At 32.9% G+C, this 21,719-nt stretch overlaps 1 protein-coding gene and 2 non-coding genes across 3 annotated transcripts; all 3 read left to right on the forward strand.

The window, feature by feature from the left end:
* Nucleotides 1-386: 386 nt before the first annotated feature.
* Nucleotides 387-458, forward strand: Trnat-agu (transfer RNA threonine (anticodon AGU)). The gene has a single exon. It is a non-coding gene; the product is annotated as a tRNA-Thr (tRNA).
* Nucleotides 459-1,007: 549 nt separating this feature from the next.
* Nucleotides 1,008-1,079, forward strand: Trnat-agu (transfer RNA threonine (anticodon AGU)). Its single transcript has one exon. It is a non-coding gene; the product is annotated as a tRNA-Thr (tRNA).
* Nucleotides 1,080-1,857: 778 nt separating this feature from the next.
* On the forward strand, nt 1,858-20,941 carry LOC149729745 (uncharacterized). Its single transcript, XM_089886402.1, has 21 exons — nt 1,858-3,494; nt 3,740-3,875; nt 5,946-6,087; nt 7,015-7,118; nt 8,371-8,495; nt 8,793-8,976; nt 9,666-9,763; nt 10,249-10,779; nt 11,302-11,410; nt 12,582-12,675; nt 13,180-13,312; nt 13,760-13,941; nt 14,550-14,643; nt 15,766-15,899; nt 16,337-16,443; nt 17,020-17,149; nt 17,711-17,868; nt 18,441-18,555; nt 19,033-19,188; nt 19,872-19,974; nt 20,516-20,941. Exons 1-21 carry the CDS (start codon nt 3,365-3,367, stop codon nt 20,683-20,685), a joined length of 3,135 nt encoding a protein of 1,044 aa, XP_089742528.1. The 5' UTR covers nt 1,858-3,364; the 3' UTR covers nt 20,686-20,941.
* Nucleotides 20,942-21,719: the final 778 nt, after the last annotated feature.

The raw sequence follows: 21,719 nt of genomic DNA on the forward strand, positions 1-21,719 counted from the left end.
CTCGTAAGTGGACACGAGGTATACAAAACAAAACACCCATGTTATAACGACACTGTCGTCGGGAAGATTAAACAAATTGCATTTATTTATTCAATCATTTATTTATTCAATAAAAGTGTCTTGTTTAAGGACATCTAAAATAATAGAGCTGGTATTATTTGGTCTATATATATGAGGCATTTGCCATAGCTTTTACGTAAAAGAGTTTGCAACAGGTGTTGTCAACAAGAAGATTTTTAAAATACCGCAAAACTAATTGCAATGTCTAAAATTTGTACGACAGGCTGTTGCGGTTTGGGGCGACAGTCATTTCTATTCTGATTATTTACCTTCACAGTAATGAACATTTGGAGGTGTATGTCGCTAATAGCTAACACCAGACCGTCGGCGCCATGGCTTAGTGGTAAAGCGCCTGTCTAGTAAACAGGAGATCCTGGGTTCGATCCCCAGTGGTGCCTTTTAAGACTCAACCTGTACATGCGCATCACTGAGCAAAAGCTGAGATTTTTAAATTATAAAATAGTACAGTATCGGAGCATTCATAAAAATTTTCAAAAATCATCTTGTGCTTTAACAGCGTCGCTGCATCGGATGCATGTGTCCTATCTTACCCCACAGTACTATAGTAACTCCTAAGTGGGCATCACGAGGTGTATAAAACAGATTACACGTGTTAAAACTGCTGTCGGCGGGAGGATAAAACAAGTTGCATTGATTCATTGAAAGTTACCACAATGGTATATCGGATGACCGATATTGTCTGGTCCATGGGCGACTTTTGCCAAATGTTTTATGTAGGTTTCTGCGATACAGATCATATGGTAAATGGGTTTGCAATAATTGTCAATGAGAAGATTTTTCAAATACCGCAAAACGCAGTGACTGCAATTTCTTGCGACAGGGTGTCGAAGTCTGGGGCGACAATCACTTCCATTCGAATAATTACAAACCAACACAGTAAAAGTTATTCGGCGGTGTATATCGCTGATAGCTGAGTACAGCTTGTCGGCGCCATGGCTTAGTGGTAAAGCGCCTGTCTAGTAAACAGGAGATCCTGGGTTCGATCCCCAGTGGTGCCTTTTAAAACTCACGCTGTACATGCATTAAACTAAAGCTGTAAATTTAAATTTATAAAGTAGAACAGTGTCGGAGCATTCATAATTCGATTCAAAATCATCCTAAGCACTAACAGCTTCATCATGAGCCTAAGCGGAAAAGCTCCTATATTTTCAATCTTGTGACATTATTCTTTTTATACCTAGTTTCTTTTTATATACATAAATATTTTAGCAATATTTCTGTGGTTAGCGTTCGTAGCGAGCGGACACAACACGCAATGAATAAGGTCCAAGCATTGCGCACGTTGTTCATTGAAAGGCTGGAAGCTATTTGAGAAGACCCCCCTTTATTATTATTATTAGTCAAAATGTGATCGAAATTTCGGAAAGAAGTGGCCGACGTTGAAAGAACCCAATAGCAACGTCACTATAAGACAAGTAAACATAAGTTTTACAGCATATACAACGGGCAACAAATAACGTAGCAGTATTGCATAAAAGCGCGAACGCGCTTCTCTAAAATTGACGAGTGTTTTTCTTTGTCTGGGATATACATAGAGGGGAAACACTGGCCGGGCATTGGTCTTGTTTGTATGGAAATCAAGGATCTGCCGGACCTTTAGACAGACGTCGGTGGCGTTAAAGGGCAGTGGGTGTATGCGTTGATGGTTTAAGGCGGTCGTAATATAAGCTGTTATAGTTATTGTGTTCAGAAATTATGTAACACAAAAAAAGAAAGGTCTTCAGAAACGATTTACTATTGTAAACAGAGACACACGTTTAACAGTATCTTTTATTTGTACTAACAAACGGACTTTAACCGACTTTTTATATCTAGAAGTAGTTCTACAATTTTAAATACCTTCAATTGCTCTGAAACATACAGTTTTAATGGATACTAAAGTCATGACCAACGCTTCAGCAATCAAATGCAGAAAATGTGGCAGTATTATTTTGCTTCCTAATACCTCAGTGTGGACTGAATTGACAGAAGGAATCTATCTACCGTCTTTGAAAAAAGAAGAAGAAACAGGCGTGACAGAATATGTATTTTGGACTGTTTCGGACATGTTTACATTCGAAAATGTGGGATTTTGTAACACAGTTAATAACATAAAGTATCTGGCTTGTGCTGATTGCGAAATTGGACCCATTGGCGCTCATTTTATTAACGATAAAACTAAATTTTATGTTTCTCCTAATCGTGTTACTATGCTTGAAGTTCAAAAAGCGGGAAAAGGAGCAAAAGATTGATTCTTGTAGCTTACAAACTGTTACCGCTATAATACATTAGTCGGTGACCAGTGAAAATTTTGGTTTCTAAATATTCCTTATGCCACTCTGATACTCACTGTATAAAACAAAATTTTAAAACTAGTTTTTGGCACGAATGTCCCAGTTTTACTAAAAAAATTAGACAGCAGGTATCAGTGATGCTAGGCAAACATTTTGGACCAAAAATTTTACTGGTCACCAGCTAAGGATAAATCCTGTCATTGTATAATGTGTTTGATCTGATGATAAATATTACCTTAACTAAATTGAATTATTTTATGTATTGCTACTTAAGTGACTTTGCATGAAATGAATGCTAAGGTTCTTAATTTACCTTGATTAAAGTACCACAGTAAAACAGTTTAACTGTTTTTGTAAAATGAATAATTGTCATTCCATAAGCTCAGCTTTTTTACTGAATGAAGAACCATATATTAGTAAAGGCAATTAACACTGTTTTGATCATATAAGTCATGCCAGAGATTCATGTCATAGTTGGTCTATTACCCAAATGACAACTATTTTATATAAGTTTTCAATTGAAATGTACTATGTTGTAGGGTCCCTTTAATTAGTGCATATCCACTTTGTTCACTATGTCCGCTATGTTCACTATGTCTGCTATGTCCACAATATTAACTACTGGACATAGCGGATTTGCACTAATTAAAGGGACCGCTATGTTGTGTAAAAGAAGCATGCATCAGGCACTGTCAAAATATCTTCATTGTTGTATTTGTGTTAAATTTAAATGCATTTGATTCTCATATTGTAGCTTGTATGTGCCAAGCTGTATGTACTAATGCTTCACTATTACATGTCTATTAAATCTAAACAACACTGAAACTATTATTTATTTCACATTTTATTGTTTCTCCCTAAAGTTCTTGATTCTTCCTAAATGTAAAACGTAATAACCAAATTTTTAATCCGCTAAAAATTTACTGAATTTTTTTCGTTTCCGTCCTTGCAGAAATAGAATATTTATAAAAACTGCAGGAATAAAATAAAATATTTAAAAATCTGTTAAAATGAAAGAGCTTGAAATGGAAGTTGTAATGACTTGTCAACCACCACCGCATTCTGAAGATACAGAAAATGCAAAAGACAATGAAGAAACAGAAATTTTAACAATGGACGTCCAGCCTTTTGTGCCGCAAGGTAAATTAATAATTCTATGAATGAATGTAACTTACTTTATCCTTGCATGACCGGAAAACGACAGTTGTAAACATGGGTGTTAGGTTTCAAACACCCCATGCCAGCTTACGAGTTACCAAGTATGTTACTTTGTGGGTAATAAACCGTTTATTATACAATTAGTTGTACTTGATTTTTGTCTGTTCCGTTTTTTTTGTCACCAGATCCAGACATACACTTCAACACTAATGCATAAAACTTTCCAGATACTCCAGCTACTTCAACCAACCATGGTGTATGTGGTTTATACAATCTAGGAAATACTTGTTACATGAACAGCACATTACAATGCCTATTACACAATTCTCAACTAATGGAACAAATGTCATTGAAATCTTCAAGGTGACGCTTATGTTTTGCTATATTAGTGTAGTAGGGTGGGGAGAGATGGGACACTTTCCCATTGTATTTTCTCTTCCCATTTGGTAGTACTAGTAAACAAAGAACATTCAAAGAATTAGAAAACCGTATCCCTATGACTCCCATAGACTGTTGTTAATTGTTTATAGCACGATTAGGATATTTGAATGTTATGTGCTGAAGGTGTCTGATCTTTCCTCACCCTACTATAAATATATTATTCACTCATTTATTTAATTTGTTTTAAATTTTGTTCACGAAATTTAGATAACTGTGTTTTGGTTACGAAACTCAGATAAAGTAAATTTTGACTAAACTCAGATAAACTGAGAAAATGATAATAAATTTAGTTGGTTTGTCAGTTTTATTAGTTTCAGTTGCTTAAAGCAAGTAACATGTCTACATTTAAATGTAGTTTAAACCTTTTAAATTGTGATTGTTAATTTGAAATGTTTTGTTCTTTGTCCACGAACACATATGGTGCTTGTTTTTTATATTGTTTGTTGAATAGCCTATGTTGTGTGTGTTGCTGTTTAGGTTTGAATATTAAAATATATTTTTATCCAGGATTGTAAAAGTTGTAAATCCGGACGGTGATCGTTTAATTTTATTGAAAATCCGGACGTAATATGTTTTACGTGCGTCTGTCACCCAAGCTACCAAATCTTGTTATAAAGCGTATTACTGACTATCACCACGACACCACAGTCTAGTGCGGGCGCCTGTGCGATAGAAACCGTTGTTAAAGCTGCGATCTAATGTTTTATGTTCGTAATAATCAGCTAACGAAGTCGCTCGAGTAACAAACATTGCCGTGCTGCAATTTGACATTTTGCGCTTAATTGTTACGTCACATGTCTTATTGCAACATAACTATTAACTATGACGTTTCATTCGGGAGGAATGCCCACTGCCCAACGAACCACGAGATCGAAACATCGTGTATGAGCGTCACATTTTTACGCTCTGCGCGGGCGTAGGAAATAAAGAAAGACGCATGCGGTAGCATACATTCTACACCTAACAAACGAAGCAATCGTTGTGAATTTATTCTCGTAAAAAGTGCCGTAATGAAACTCTGGTTCTCGTGCGGTGCCAACGAACGATGTTTTTTGGCTTCTGTCCAAGCTCGGCCGGGAAGATACTTTGTAATATCATATTACAATTTGCGTTGGTTCCAACTTACTGATAGCGTCGCTCCTCGCTCTTATATTTGCACCAATTAAAATTCACATAAACGCAATTTACCTGCATTTATTAAAGTTTAAACTATTCTTGGTTGCTTGCTTAAATTATATCGGGATTAAAACAATTATACGAAATATAGAAGCACATAAACCACAATTGTTATCTAAAATTTTAATAGTTTATCAAGGGTATTATGACGTAATCATCGTTACATTTTTAATCCCCCATGAACGTGCGTAAAACTTTTCATTTGTTTCTACCGATTTAGATACGTCGTTTTAATAAATGTAATATCATTTTAAATTCACCACATAAAGGTTCCATTTGACATGATTTGTGACAAAATTAGTATAGTAGGTGTTAGGAAAATGCATTTTTTTTTAATGTTTGCCCGAACCGTTTCGTCATTTTAGCTATTCGCCGTGTTCTCGCAATGTAAGCGATGCGGTTAAAATAGAGCGCACGTTTATGTCGTCAATAAATACGAAACTAAGAAACCAAAGAATATATTGTCGGCCGAACGTAAGAAAGTTTATTTTAATATAAATAGGATTTATTTCTACTAAAAAAATCCGGACGTTTTTCGACGATCCGGACGGTGACATTATCACTGAAAAAGGGGTATTTTTACAATCCTGTTTTTATCATGTTATTAATATAATATACAGTATTGGTGCCTATTGGTTGTTGCTCAGGTGTATGCAGGCTCTCATTTAGGTATAGTACTCTGGTGTAAGATGGATCACCTTTATCACATAATCTTCAAGTATCCTGATCATGTTTTAAATTATTACCAATGGTCTATGGGAGTGTGTTTTCAAAAAAATTTTTTTTTTAAATAAACAAATTTTTTTTTTGTTGCAGCTCTAAAAATGAAAGTGGTATAAGTGGTCATTTTCTTAACCTATTCAAGAAGTATTGGAGTGGCGAATATTCTGTGATTGTTCCAAGTGAATTTAAAGACCAACTCTCAAAAATTCATACTCAGTTTGCCGGCAATGGGCAGGTAAGTAGTTGATAAATTTACATTATATATATTATGACTACTGATACATTCATTGATTTAGCCAAGTGCTCATGTATCCTAGCACCATCTGGCAGTACAGCAGCACAGGTGTATTAGTATTGGTGCCTCTGAATGTTAAAACCATTAGGCTAACATTATATTAGTGGCTCATCTGGTATATTAAAAACGTAGTGTATAGGCTATCCAACGTTTTTTACTAATATAATATTTATACGATGCCTGGTAGCAGAAGTAACAGAACATTAGGCTAACTCATCTAATATAAAAGTTACAGCTTAAAAATATAACTCTACGAATTAGTTTAAAATCTTGCACAAAATGCAAAAATGTTGCTTTGTTAGACTGTTCCATGTCATTAGGCTTGATCAGTAACCAACCTAAAAGAAATGTTTCCCGCTCTAAAAATTTAATCCTACCTATTAGTTTAAAGTAGGTTTGAGCATGCCGCAAAAAAAACAATTATGTGGGCCCGGAACCAGCTTCATATTTTACACTGAATTTATTTGATGTGACAATAAATTTATATATATAAATATATATATATATATTATATACCATTTTTCTTTAGAAATTTATGCGTCCTATCTAGTATCTTTATATTTCTGCAAAGAAGAACCCCCTTTTAATATCACAAGATCAAAAATAAAAAGAAATTATCATTAGTCCATGTAAGCCTATGTTAAATAAACATACGCCCGTAGTTTTACCCCGTAATTAATACCTGGTCCTTCTGTAATAAAAGTTGCACACCACTGGTTTAAAAGCTTGCTCAAAAAGCAGGAATAAATCCAAATTACTGGTTTATTCATTGACCTATTAACGTAAGCCACAGTCTGTCTGAATTATTCAATCTTGTCCTATAATCCTTAAGTAGATAAGCTAATTTACATGTATGTGGTCATGTAGCATGACGGGCAGGAACTTCTTGCTTTGTTTTTGGAGTCTTTACATCAAGAAATAAAAGGAAGTACTCCCATTGCTCCAACATTGTCTGTGGTGTCAGATGAAACGTGAGTATTTAGTTTTGTTGATTTTATTCTATGTGGGTGAGGTCTCGCGGCGTGACCCGCTATGGGTCCTAGGATTTAGGCCAGGATTGGCCCATTGCCCCATAATGTATATGAGTAGTTAGTTATGAATATGTATTATCCCCGCTGTTGTAATAAAACAACAGCTTATTGCTAACCAATAACTTTGAATAAATTCAAAATTATTTTCGCTGAAACCAATTTGTGTAACAGTGTAAATACTTTTGCATTTTAGTAATTTTCACCTTTGCAAATTGATTGTTTTTGTATAAGGAAATTTTGTTGGAGCAGTTGACCCTTTCTTGCTGTCAGTGCTTGCTAAAGCATTTTGCCTCAAGGCATTTGTAACATTGCGTTAAAAGCTGGCTTAATTTAGAGCTTGTATATTTTGATTGCATTACGATTAAGAGTGACTTTTGAGTGATGTTGCAGCTTAGCTAGCATATTACACAACACAAATTTTACATACAAATATCCTAATCTGGTATGATGCCATTCACCAAAAAAAATTTCAATATTTTTATTGCTTTAAATTTAGTTTAAACTCGTTTTATTTGGTTGGGTGGATCAATTTAAATTAAATTTTCATATAATTGCTTGCGTGTGGTTTGATTTATTTGCGGATATTCCCATACAAAACATAGCTCTGAAAAATTAAATTACATTTTCCGCATTTTTTTTTTTTTAAAAAATCAGTTGGCTTAAATTGGTTAATTTTTTTCCATTACTAAAGTTATAGTTTGTTGTTTATGCTTTTCAGCCAGCAATTTTTAACTTTTAAGTGAGTGGTTTTAAAGACTGTATTTTGTTGCCTTTCTTTCTCTTCCTTGCATTATTCAATGTGATCTTTATTATTCTATGATACAAAATAAGAGTTAAATACATACTAGATTTATGTTTGTGTTAAAAACATATTTATAATATATGTATATATATATATAGTAGAATAATAATGAATATATATATATAGTATATGGGTAAGATGGGACACCTTTAGCACAAAATATTCAAATATCCTGATCAAGTTTTAAACTATAAACAACGGTCTATGGAAGTCGTGAGGATACGGTTTTATAATTCTTTCAATATTCTTTGTTTACAACCGATTGGGTCGAGAAAATAGAATGAAAGGGTGTCCCATCTTCCCCCACCCTACTATCTATAATATACATACATATATGTTTTTAACACAAAAAATTATTTATATAAATGTACATCATATTGATATTTTTAGTGTGAAACGAAAACGAACTAAAAGCACCGAAAGTCTTGATGATGGGCGACCAAATAATAAACGAATGGATATCGTTGCCACCAACGGCCACCATACCAACCTATTAACCATCAATTCTTTCTTTGGTAACAGCCCTAACAATTATTTCGAGTTATATCAAATACTTTAAGAATGTGCCTAAAAACACAACAGAAATTGCTCCAATCCAGTGGACACTAATGGGTTGTCAAAATTATCAGCCATATTTAAAAAAAAAGAGGGAACTTCTCCCCCAAAAAATAACTATCCTCAAAGTAGCATACATGGTAACTCAAAAGCCGGGCACGAACTGTATGAAACAGAACACTTGTGTTATAATGACTGTCGCTTTCCGGCCACGCGGGGATAAAGTAAGTTACACTCATTCAAAAATTCCTAAATAGGTAAAGAGAAGAAGACGGCAAATGTGAATGTTCTAAGCAGTGAAGTAGAATGTGATGAAGAAGCCACCACGGATCATAGCAACAAGTTTCCACAAACTGTATGCTCCAGGCTTAACAATGGTCAACTTATGGGAGATACTGAGATCACGAGCCCAGTCCCTCAGCAGAAGAAACCAATGGACCAGTAAGCATGTGTTGGTTTATTAATAGAGATTTTTTGATTTTTTTGTCGCAGTTTCGCTCATAAATAAGCCAAAACCCATTTATTTTAAAGTATTAAAGGATCCTGTAACTTTGTAAGGTTGTAAATATAGTTGTAATGTTTCTCCAAAATAGCAAGTAGCAATAAAACTGTGCAAAAGAGAAAAATATCACAGTTATTGTGTAACTTGTGAAAAACATAGATTTTGTATGAAATATATTTAGATTTTGTATGACAAAAACTCAAGTCCGCGAGTGCTTTCCTCCATGTGTTATTAAAATATGTTTACTTGCTCTCAAATGTACATACTTTACATTTACACAACAGTTTGCCAATTTGCCACAGAAAAGTAAACCGCTTTACCACATACTACAAACAGCCATTTGAGCTGTGAAAGACCTTTAGATCATAGATATTGCAAAAAAAATAGATTAATGTGGCATTACCATACGATACCACAAGATTTTATTTTTCATTTTTCCCCAAATGTTTACAATTTTTTAGTTTTTTGGAATTTTTTTACAATTTTACTTTTCTAAATGTTTACAATTTTTACTTTTTTTGAAATTTTTTTTACAATTTTCTTTTTCTAAATGTTTACAATTTTTCTATTTTTTAAAATTTTTTTTTACAATTTTTCTGTTACTAAATGTTTACAATTTTTTCACCAGAACCAACTCCCAAGACATTACCACCGGTGTTGAATTAAAGAAGCTGCAACTCACTAAGTACAAGCAAACAAACTTGTTAGCGGAACTCAAGAGAATAGGTATTGTTTTATGGTTGTTACGGTTTCAGTTTCATGCCTTTTTGCATGTAACATAATGGATTCTTTTATGTTATGGCTCCTATTACAGATTTAAATTACAGTGTGGGTAGAATCTAAATATGTTATTATATAGTAGAGGGGGGGAAGACGGGACACCTTTAGTACAAATGGGACGAGAAATGAAATAAAAAGGTTTCCCATCTTCCCCCATCCTACTATAAGTGTTTATACTTTATTATATAACAGTATTTCCCAATTTTATTTAACCCGCAAGTGAATTGAAATTGTCATTTTTTTAATTTACTGTAAGAGTAACGTAACATAAAAGGTTTATTATTAACTTATATTTAATGAACAACACAGAAGTTTGTGTAAAACTTTTTACAAACATTATAAGAATCCTGCATTTTTCTGTAGCCCATTCCTGGTCCATAGCCCACCATTTAGAAATGGATGTCCTTTAAAAATTCCATAATTTTCCCCAGATAGTGAAACTACTTCCACTCCCAACTTTGACAAGATTTTCAATGATCCAGTCACGCAGTTCAAGCAGAACTGCACAAACTCTCTTCTCCCATCTTCTACATTTCAATTCGGTTCAAACACACCGTACTCTGCACTGGAAACCCCTATTTTCTACTCTGAAATTGCTTCACCAGTATTTACAAGCCATTTTATACCTCATGAAAATATTCTAAACAAAAAACGGAAAAATCAAATTCACATACCATCACTACAGTCATTTGACCAAGACACATTAGCAGTAACAGCCTTATCACCCCCACTGGATTTAGCAGGGCAGCCATTTGCACCACAAAAGCTATACTCTCTAAGGCGTTCTAACAGCATACCAAATTTGTGCCAAAATTTTCGAAAATCGAAAAATGTTGATTTTTATGAGCCTAGCTTCTGTGTTAACGGTGAGGGTGTAGAAAATGGATTTTCGAATAACGAACGCAATTTTGTTTGTGAAACTGACACCAGTTGTGGGCTACAGTCAATATCTGGAGACAGAGGTAAGCTGCCTATAAAAAAGTATGTCATTTCAATTTACACTGTAGCCAGAAAAGAAAAACTACAAGCAAAAAGATATTTTTAATATAAAAAAATTATGCAAAAAAATAATGGGAAAGTTAACAGTTTACCTGCACAAATATTTTTGTGTGATAAAAAGGTACTTGTTTAAACATCATTGTTGCTACCATGGTTTAGTGAGTGTTATTAGAAAACTACATGTAACAGCAAATCAGCAATTGCTCCAACCCAGTGGTAATAGATTGGCAGTGATGTAGAAAATAACAAATGAATTACCTTCAAATTTTATACTTAAAACTAGCCAGCATTAACTATGTGTATGAAACTACTTAATAGTACCATATATATATGACGTACCTCTTAATGCCCTTTGCTCTTATAACTTACTGAATTGTTCATTTGCCATAGTGGGACTATGTACTTATTTATCATCTATTTAAAACTATATATGATAAATTTTTCGGATAGCCAGTATTACCTTTATCACATACACCCCACTATAGGTTTACTGCTCACAAAGTTTACCAATATACTTGTGGATGAGAGTGCAGAGTCTGCAACTGGTAGTTCAACTATCGGGGGCAACTGTTCTGATACAATGTCTAATTTAAGGTAATTTAAATACAACTGAGTATATCTATATAGGTTACAATCTAACACAGTACATAGTGTAGTCATAATGCTACAAAAATCACTGTATTTCTTTACACAAGAATTGTTTAACTCTATGAACACCAGATCAGGGTCAGATTCGCTGATTTTATTACATTTTTTGCTTAATGTAGTATTTGAGTTAAAAACAATTAGGGTTTGGTGTTCTTATAAGTGACATTCATTCATACTTAGCTGCTTCTTAACCTGTGCATGTAGTTTCCTTAGAAAGGCTTTAGATTTCATGGCAGTTGTTTGTAGTTTAGTCTGATTTTCGCAAATTATTCAATAAAATACATTCATTCCCAATAAAAAATAATTATTGTTTTTTGATAGTACATTGGGCTAGGCTTGTACATTTTTTGTAAGCATTATGTAATAGTGATGGTTAACTATTCTAGCTTAAGGGTGTCCCATGTCAAGTGTAAAAGGCATGACCTTAACTATACTTGACTATTATTCATTAAATGAATAATTCGTGTTAGTGAGATGTTATGAATCATTCGTATACTTATGTGTGGGAGAATGATGCAAAGTTTCCTATATGTTATACAAAGGGTTAAATTATCTAAATTTCATATCATTAGTCACTACAACCCTTTTCTTTGTTATATATGTTTTTGTTGTGGGTTGAAACTGGAATATTAATTCATTTTTCCAATCCAATGGTAAATCATTTTTTAATACTGGCTGAGAAAAACAATTCATTTCACTACTTTAGTAAGTCTATTTTATTACCTTGCATTTTATAATGTGTTTTGGGTTGAAATTGAAATATAAAGTAAGTTTCTTTTAATTTAGCGGCGAAAAATTCCTTTTTTTATTATTGGTGTGGCAAAACTAATTTTTAGCACTGCTTTAGTATTTGATTAAAAGAAGTTAGTTTGCAAATTGAAGAATTTGTGAAGTTGTTTTTTGTAGCACTGCTTGTTCATAGTCATGGATATCTGCTACTTTGAACATAAAAATAACAGTTTTTAGGATTTAAGACAATTGCTTCACTTGATGAAGTATGGCCATGCTTTTTCATTGACTTCTGTCACTTTTCTGAACATAAAAACACTAACTTTGAATTTTTTCTATATAAAGTGGAAAGGGTGTAAACTAATAATATTGTTAATTATTTTAACAGGGATGATATCTCAAGTACAAGTCCCAGCGGCGATCATAATTCAAACGCTATTGCTGATAAAATATGGAACAGTTATATACAAGCTAACCAATCTGTAAGTGCTAAGTTTATTTTATAAGAAATGCTTACGTTTAAAACATTTCCATTTTATTTAAACCAGGAAAACAAACTTATTGATACACACCCTTTTAACTTTACCTTAAAACCTTTTTGGATCAAACTTTTTGCTAAGGAATACATTTAATTCTGCCTTTGGTTGGTGCTCCTGCTTCTAAACTAGAGGTAATGGCACTAATGGGTTCAAGGCTCTTCTCTGGTACCATTGTGAGCGTATGTGTCCTTGAGCAAGACGCTTAACAACAGTTGCTCCAACCCGATGGTCACTAATGGGTTGTCCAAATTATCACCCACACATAAAAAAATGAAAAAAATACCTCCAAAAAATTGTCACCCACAAAAAGTAACATACTTGGTAACTGTACTACACCTTACATGCCCCTAGTTTTTACAAGTTTATGTGGTTTAAAAAGCAACACAATATAGTTAATTAAAACGACAAATATATAAAACAGTTAAAATGACCAAGAATTTTTTTTAGGTGGTAGTAGATACCTTCCAAGGCCAACTAGAAAGCACAGTTGTCTGTTCGAAATGTGGATTCAAGTCTGTAACGCACGAACCATTCATGTATTTGTCATTACCAATACCACATGCTCTTAACCGGTGTATTAGTAAGTGTTTTTTTTGGATATTACACTATGTTATACTAAAATGCCAGATCATTGTATATTCTGTGCCATATAATATATATGTATAAAAAATTAACCACAAAGTTACATATGTGGTAACTCGTATTCTGGCATGAGGTTTATGAAACAGAACACTCGTGTGTTATAACGACTGTTATTTACCGTCTATGTGGTGATAAAGCAAGTAACATGTATTCATTAATGTTGCAATAAATTAAGAACACTTTTAACACATAATATCTAAATATCCTGATCGTGTTTTAAACAATTAACAACCGCCTATTGTAGTCGTGAGGATACGGTTTTATAATTCTTTGAATGTTTCTTGTTTTCTACCAAATGGGACGAGAGAATACAACGAAAACCGTCCCATCTTCCCCCACCCTACTATATACCAGTTCTAGAAAAAATAACCCATTTACATTGTAGACGTGCATGTCTCCCCACTTGACCACACCTCACAGCACTTCTCAGTGTACGCACCACGCCATGGGAAAATATCTGACTTACAGGAACAACTGATTAAATCAAATAAACCTGAACTGCATACAACGGACTTAACCAACTTTGTATTCTGTGAAGTGAAAGGTTATAACATTATGGAAATACTAGTAAGTTTTTTTTCTTACCTACTGTGTTTAATGTACTATTTATTTAGGAAATGTTTTTTCTATTTGCTTTAAAAACTGTAAATGGTTCCTATCTATTAAATGTAACTTGCTTTATTGTCGTGTGGCCGGAAAATAACAGTCGTTAAACATGGGTGTTTTGTTTCATACACCTTGTGCCAGCTTATGAGTTACCAAGTATGTTACTTTGTGGGTGATTAAATCGTTCTGTGTTGTAGCACAGTTGGTTAGCTCGCCTGCCTATAACCCATAAGTTCTAGGCTTGTCGCTGCTACCATTGTGGGCGTATGTGTTCTTGGGCAAGACACTTAACGGCAATTGCTCCAACCCAGTGGTTACTAATGGGTTGTCTAAATTATCAGCCATATATAAAAACATAGCCACAAAGTAACATACTTGGTAACTCGTGAGCTGGCGCGAGGTGTATGAATCAGAACACCTGTGTTATATCAACTGTCGTTTTCAGCCAGGCAAGTATAAAGCAAGTAACTTTCGATTAAGTTTTTTGTCTGCTACGTTTTAATAGCCCTGTGTTCTTACTAATTCTGGTAACAATATTCATTGTATCTAACATGTTCTGTTTAAAATAGGAGGGAAACATGCCACTCAAAAATTTGAACGACAACACCAGAAAATTGGAGCTAATGGAGTTTCTTAAATTAAAATCAGAAAATGATGAAAAAGGTATTTTCTTTTTTTTAAGTTTTTTTTCTTTAAAACGATAGCGGAGATCATGTTATTTAAAAAAATATATGATTAGCAAAACAACAGTTTTTAAAACAGGCTTTGGATAAAAAGTTTGGAAAAGGTGTCGGTTAAAAAGCGTGGCTGGTACTCTAAGTTTTAATATGTTGTCTACACCAGTATTTTCCCTGTGACAATACTTATATGTTTAATTGTGAATTATTAATTGTTTATATAGGATGAGTAAAATATATATGCTAACCTTTATAACTGTGGTTAGGAATTTTACCTTTTACCATAATTTGCTAGGATATTGGACACAGTTTTACTGTTCAATTAAATTAATTTAGTTTAAATACAAGTTTAGCGAGGAGAATAAAAATGTTTTAGAGGTTTTTAAATAAATGTAATTTTTAGCCAAAAATGAAAGGCCTGCAGACTGCACAATGCAGTGTCTTTTGTATCAGCTGTTCCCTTTATTTATTTTAGTTAAACGTCTCAATCAATCTCCATAAAATCGCTTGAATCAACAAAACTCTTAAACATTAACTAAATGCTTCTCTTTATCCATTAATTATTTACCGATAACAGGTAATGTTTATTGAAATAAATCTCACAAACAAACACATTACATCAGTCATAAACAAAGAAAAACATGAGCGTAGTTTTTTGTAAAATTGAGTTAGTTTCTATTGTGTTCTATATGGGTGAGGTTCTACAATGACACACTTTGATACATAGGATTTACACCAGAGTTGGCCCGTTAGTTTAATGTCATTTTATTTTGCGTGACAAATTGTAACCGTTTTTGCAAGTTAAACAGAATTCAACATTTTTTAAAATTAGAAAAAAATTCCCAGAAAAAAAGAGATATATTTATTTATTAATTTATATATTTTAAATCAATATATATATATTTTTTTCCTAGGAATTTTTTTCTAATTTTAAAAAATGAAATGGTTATATATAAAAAAATGAAACGGTTATATATAAAAAAAACGGTTATATATATACATATATATGAAATAACATGATGGAAAAAACAAAAATGTGGGCATATGTAAAAATGAAAAATAGAAATTATATACCATTTTTTTATAACATGTAAAATAATTTTTGCAGCTGAATTATCACCCACAGCAGCAAACACTTCATGGAATTCTTGTTGTATTTGTTTGGACGAGTTTTCTGATTCAGAACTTCTTCAACACCAGCGTGAATCTTGTCCTATTCTTATTTGCCCCTCATGTTTGGAAGTAAGTACGATGGAACTTAATGTATCCTCGTGTGGCTGGAAAACGTCAGTCGTTATAACACAGTGTTTTGTTTTATACACTTATGCCAGCTTTTGAGTTACCACGTATGTAACTTTGTGGTGGATTATTTTTCTGATGCTGACAATTTAGACAACCCATTAGTGACCACTGGGTTAGAGCAATTGTCGTTAAGTGTCTTACCTAAGGACATATAGGCCCACAATGGTAGCATTGATGAGCCTCGAACCAATAACCTCTGGATTAGAGGCATGCATGCTAACCAACTGTGCCACGGCGCAGGTTGAAAAAGATATGCGTATGTCAGCATGTCCAACTGAAAAATAACAGTAAAAGTTTGTCGTTAAACACGAAAAACTTTTTTCAATTTGTAAATTATATAGTTTTTATTCTGTATTAACCGTAACTTATACGCCCAGAATTCAGTTGAACATTATGGAATAGAGAATTTTTCTTGCCCAGTTTGCCATACACATTGTTATCCAGTTACTGACTTTGTACCTCTGCCATCATGCAACCAGAACAGGTTAGAAATGTAAACTTTGAAACTTATTTCTTATTTTATGCATAAATTTAGCAATGCAAAAATACAAGTTTTTTTAATTATTTTTACTAGATAATATATAGCATATACAATACATAGCCTATATAGCTTAATTATAGACTTTTTATTTATTAGCCTTTGTTTATCTTTACAAATTAAGATGTATTACCAATACATTAAGGTTACATAATACCTCTAATCAATTCTGAGAACATGACCCTGATCTGGTGCTCATAGAGTTTAACGATTCTTGTGTAAAGAAATACAGTAAGGATCTGGTGCTACGAAATACATGAAAAAATCAAGTCCAGCGAGAATGTATATAAATATAAATATATATACATGTATATAATGTTTTTTCTTACAAAATCTTTCATTTTCTGCCATGCAAACAGACTTAGTCATAACATTTAACTCGACAAAGCATTAATTTTTTTTTTTTAACGAAAAAAACTTAGTTTTTTAACAAATTGTTTTATACTGTTTAGACACAGGATCAGTACAAAATATATAAAAATATTTCGTTTTGTTGTTACAACTAATGTATTATAACAACAGAGACGTACTGGTTACTATCAGCTTTACATTCCTTGATGAAGACAATGTTGTTCAAGTAATTAGTGAAGCCAAGCTACTGAACACTTCAACTACTGTGTCATGGGATGTATTATATGAAGCTATTACAAAGGTATTATGTTTTTTAAAACTTCTAAAGTTTTTAGCAAAGTTATTTTAAATACCATTGTTTGATGTGTTTTTTTAAATAGCCTTCGTTTTAAAGGAATTTTTATGAAACCTTTAAATTTGCAGTAATTATATATATATATATAAAAATATGCATTTTGTGTAACAAAATTATTTTTGTTTTTTTTACAAATGTGTAGGCCAATGTTATGTATCAGTTATATATATTTTATGTATATGTAATAATAATATAGGCATGTTTTATTGTATATAAAATTATACTGTACATGGGTACAAATTCATTTATTTTTAATGATGCCAAGTTCAAAATTGTTACAGAACATTGTACCATTACAACATAATTCAATATTTCTGTTAATACAGTTGTGTCTTATAGCCCAGGTTTGAATCTAATTGATGCAAATTATATTTAAGCTCCTTTTAGTGTCATTTTTTATTAAAAAAAGTTAAAAAACATACAAATTTTAAACATACAAAAAATTTATTTTTATTAAAAAAACATATAAAATACATTTTGCAGCTTTACATTTGTTTTGATACTTAGCTTACCCCACCACATCTGCATGAAGACTTTACGTTGGTGCTTTCCACACGAGATGGAACTTATTGCTCCAGATGTCAGTACCCCACCACTTGTAGGGGATGCCCCTTACCCCAGGGTGAAAAGGTCACTTTACAGCCGGGTGACAACATTTCTTGCAGGTAGGACGAAAAAAAAATTACGAAAAATTAAATGTTATTTTTTTATATGCTAGCTGTACTGGGACAACTCAATGTTAATTCCAGGTCCTTGGCGAAAGAGCACATCCATACGAAAAACAAAAGTAATAATTTTCTGGGGTGTTGCACTTGCTTGGATTTCTTTCCTTGCAACTAGAGGGTGCTAGGTTCAAAGCTTAATGCTGACACTCTTGAGGACATTTATTTTAGTGTATATATTATTTGTATTTGCTTGTATTGGATTATTAGAGCAACATTGGTCTAAATATCAAGTCCCATAGTGTGACTTGCCATAGAATATTACCTATAATAGAACAATGTATAGTACATTTGGGAAAGATGGGACACCTTTTCTTTCTATTTTCTTGTCCCATTTGGTGGTAAACAAAGAACATTAAAAGGATTATGAAACCATATCTTTACAACTCCCATAGACCGCTGTTAATTGTTGAAAACACGATCAGAATATTTGGATTTTATGTGCTAAAAGTGTCCCGTTTTCCCCTACCCCACTTTATCAAATACTTTTACACTCAAATACTTATAATGATCAGGTTTACTGGTTCACCAAATCATGTCAATAAAAAACAACCACCAGTTGCTAAAATCAATTCTACTGAAGATGTGCTTACACTTGAAAAGTGCCTGAGTGCGTTTACTAAGAATGAGGTATATTATTACTTCTATATAATTTTTACTTTATTTTAAGCATTTTTATTTATTTTTTTAAGTCGTTTGACTGGCGCTTTGCGTCTTTTTTTTCAATTAAATGTAGATATGTTTTTAACTGTAGATGTATTTTAACAACTGTTGTTTTGTCGCTATATCCTGTCTTTTCGTTTAAGATATTTCTTAATCTTCGATACCATAACTTAAGAGACAAATAAAGTTATTTTTATTATTGTTATGCAATACAATGCAATAATATTATCCAATACAAAAAAAATAGACCCCAAAATTTATTTTTCCTTTAATAAAAAATATCTGTTTCAGATATTAGAAAACTTAGTTATTATTATTATTATATAAATTATTATTATTATTATTATTATGCAATAAAAGCAAATTTAAGCAATAAAATTATCTAATACGAAAAAAGTTAGTCCCCAAAATTTATTTTTCCTTGCATAAAAAAATCTTTTCCAGATATTAGACGTCGACAATCCCTGGTATTGCCCTGCTTGCTGTGGACATCAAGTGGCCGAAAAACGACTTCGGATTTGTCGTTGGCCAGATACGCTTATAGTTTATATTAAACGATTTCTCTATCATAGTAAAAATGCTGTGAAAGTTGACGATGAGGTAATTTTGTGGATGTTTTATTTACTGTAAATAAATGTTTGGTTGTTTTATAAGCAATTTTTAAGTCAGTTTCAACTTTTTAGTAACTTAAAAATGATTTTTTTACTCATTTTTAGTTTTTACTTAAAAATGTAACAAAAATTTTACTTATTGTGCAACAAAATGTTTTTAAGACACTGTGTTTGCTCCTATCCAGTGGTTAATAATAGGTTGTCAAGATTGTTAGCTGTGTAAAAATGCTGTTTGAAACATAACACCCTAGTATAACAAGTGTCAGTCCCTCCATGTGAGGTTGAATAGTTTATATTTATTCGAATACTCTGGGCATATTGTATATTTATACACACCATGCCCACTGTTATATTTTTACGTTAGTATAATATTGAATATAGTAGGGTGGGGAAAACGGGACACCTTTAGCACATAATATCTAAATATCCTGATCGTGTTTTTTGAACAATTAAGAACAGTCTATGGGAGCCGTAAGGATATGATTTTTTTATTATTTACTACCGGATGGGATATAAAAATAGGATGAAACGATGACCCATTTTTCCCCACCCTACTATACATAAAATGTATGTACAGAAAACAAGGCAGAAAATTTACGATAGGCCATATACGCATAAGCACACAGACTACTGTAATCAAGTCTTTAAAAACATGGCAACAATTTCCTACAGGTTTTATTTCCAATGGAATCCTTCAGTCCTGGTCAACTGAGTGGAACTCACCCACATAACTTCAAATCATACGATCTTACAGCTTGTATGTCCCATTTTGGAGGTAATGTCATACACAGTACTGTATATGAATGAATGAATGTAACTTACTTTATCCTCGGTGGCCGGAAAACGACAGTCGTTATCACACGGGTTTAACACCTTGTGCCAACTAGTTACCATGTATGTTACTTTGTGGGTGATTTTGTGGCACCTTATGCTAGCCATTAAAGTGAAATTCCAAAAATACTGTAAATTTGAAAATTTATTCGATGCCTTGTCAGTTGTCACAATGGCTGTAGTAAAACAGAACACCCTTGCTATAATTAATGGCATTGCTGTGCAAACAAATTATAAATATTTTTTCTAAGTTTAAGATTAACTTCAAATTTTCATCATTTTTACCTTTTGACTAAACTTGCCTCTAATTGTTCGTTTCTTTCCCATTTTAGTTTTTTAAAACATATCATTTATTTGAAATTTATGAAAAATATTTTTAATGCTAGACCCCCCCCCTAAAAATATTTAAATTGCTATCCGTATTTTGTAGGTTGCAAAAATGCAAATAGTTTCCAACATTTTGTATTTTCATTTTCAATCTCCAGGTGTATACTCTGGTCACTATGTGGCCCACTGCAAACACCCAGTGACTGGGAAATGGCATTTATTTAACGATGAAAATATATCAGAGCAAACCCTGTCTTCCAAAGATAGCGCTGGTGCCTATGTTCTGTTCTATCAACATAAGCCATCACATAACACTGAGCTAGTATGATATTTTCCTTGTGCCAATAAAACTTTTTTTCTGGCTTGGTGATGTCCATTTCTTTACTGTAATTTATATAAGCACATAAATTGTACTGTAGCCTTTGCATATAATGTGATCTTTTAGAAGATTGTATTTGCATCTACTGTGTAGGAACTTCTGTGATATTGTGTTGTGAAGACTTTTTGCAAATTAACCTCGACCTCTTGCTTTTTTTCTCCAATCTCTGATCATCTGGTTACAGTATTAAACTTTATTCAAATTATCAAGTGTTTTGTAAAAGTTGTGTGGAATAGTATGTTGTAGGAAGAGGTAAATGAATGAATGAATGTAACTTTATCCTCGCGTGGCCGGAAAACGACAGTCGTCATAACATGGGTTTAACACCTCGTGCCAGCTTACGAGTTACCATGTATGTTACTTTGTGGGTGATTATTTTTTGGGCGTATTTTTTCGCAGTTGTTTGAGGTATGTAAAATGGACGAAAACCGTGCGACAATCAAAAATATTTGTATGTTCGTGAATGCCAAAACACATTTCTAGCAAGAATATAAAGTTTGGTACTATTGTTTTTATTTATTCTTAGTGGGTTTTTATTTATTCTTGTGGGTGAGGTCCTTGTCAAGGACTTGGGATTTACGCCAGATTTTGCTCAATACCCGGAAAGCCGATTCAAGTCTTTCATGCGAGCGGTGCCGCGACATTCCTTCTATTTACCGTTGTTAGTTGTTTAATAAACCACGATCAAGGTATTTGGATATTATGTGCTGAAGGTATCCCATCTTTTCCCACCTTACTATATTATTAACATTTATACTGAAAAGCATTTTAAATATTACAATTTGGAAATTTAAGTATGAAAAGCATGACAATTTTAATTTCAGCACAAGCGCTTTATGATTCGTTGTAATTATTATTTCAGTATCCCCGCCTTTTCGTGCCGCTGGTCTCGTTTTAGAGGCAGCGCTTTTTTCTTGCGCAACGAAACTGTTTGACAGCCTGTTGGAGCCAAGTTAGTTTTCGCCGTGTGTCTAGTCACCACA

This window comes from Ciona robusta, chromosome 10 (assembly GCF_009617815.1).
Source record: "Ciona robusta chromosome 10, ASM961781v2".
Classification (NCBI taxonomy): Eukaryota; Metazoa; Chordata; class Ascidiacea; order Phlebobranchia; family Cionidae; genus Ciona; species Ciona robusta.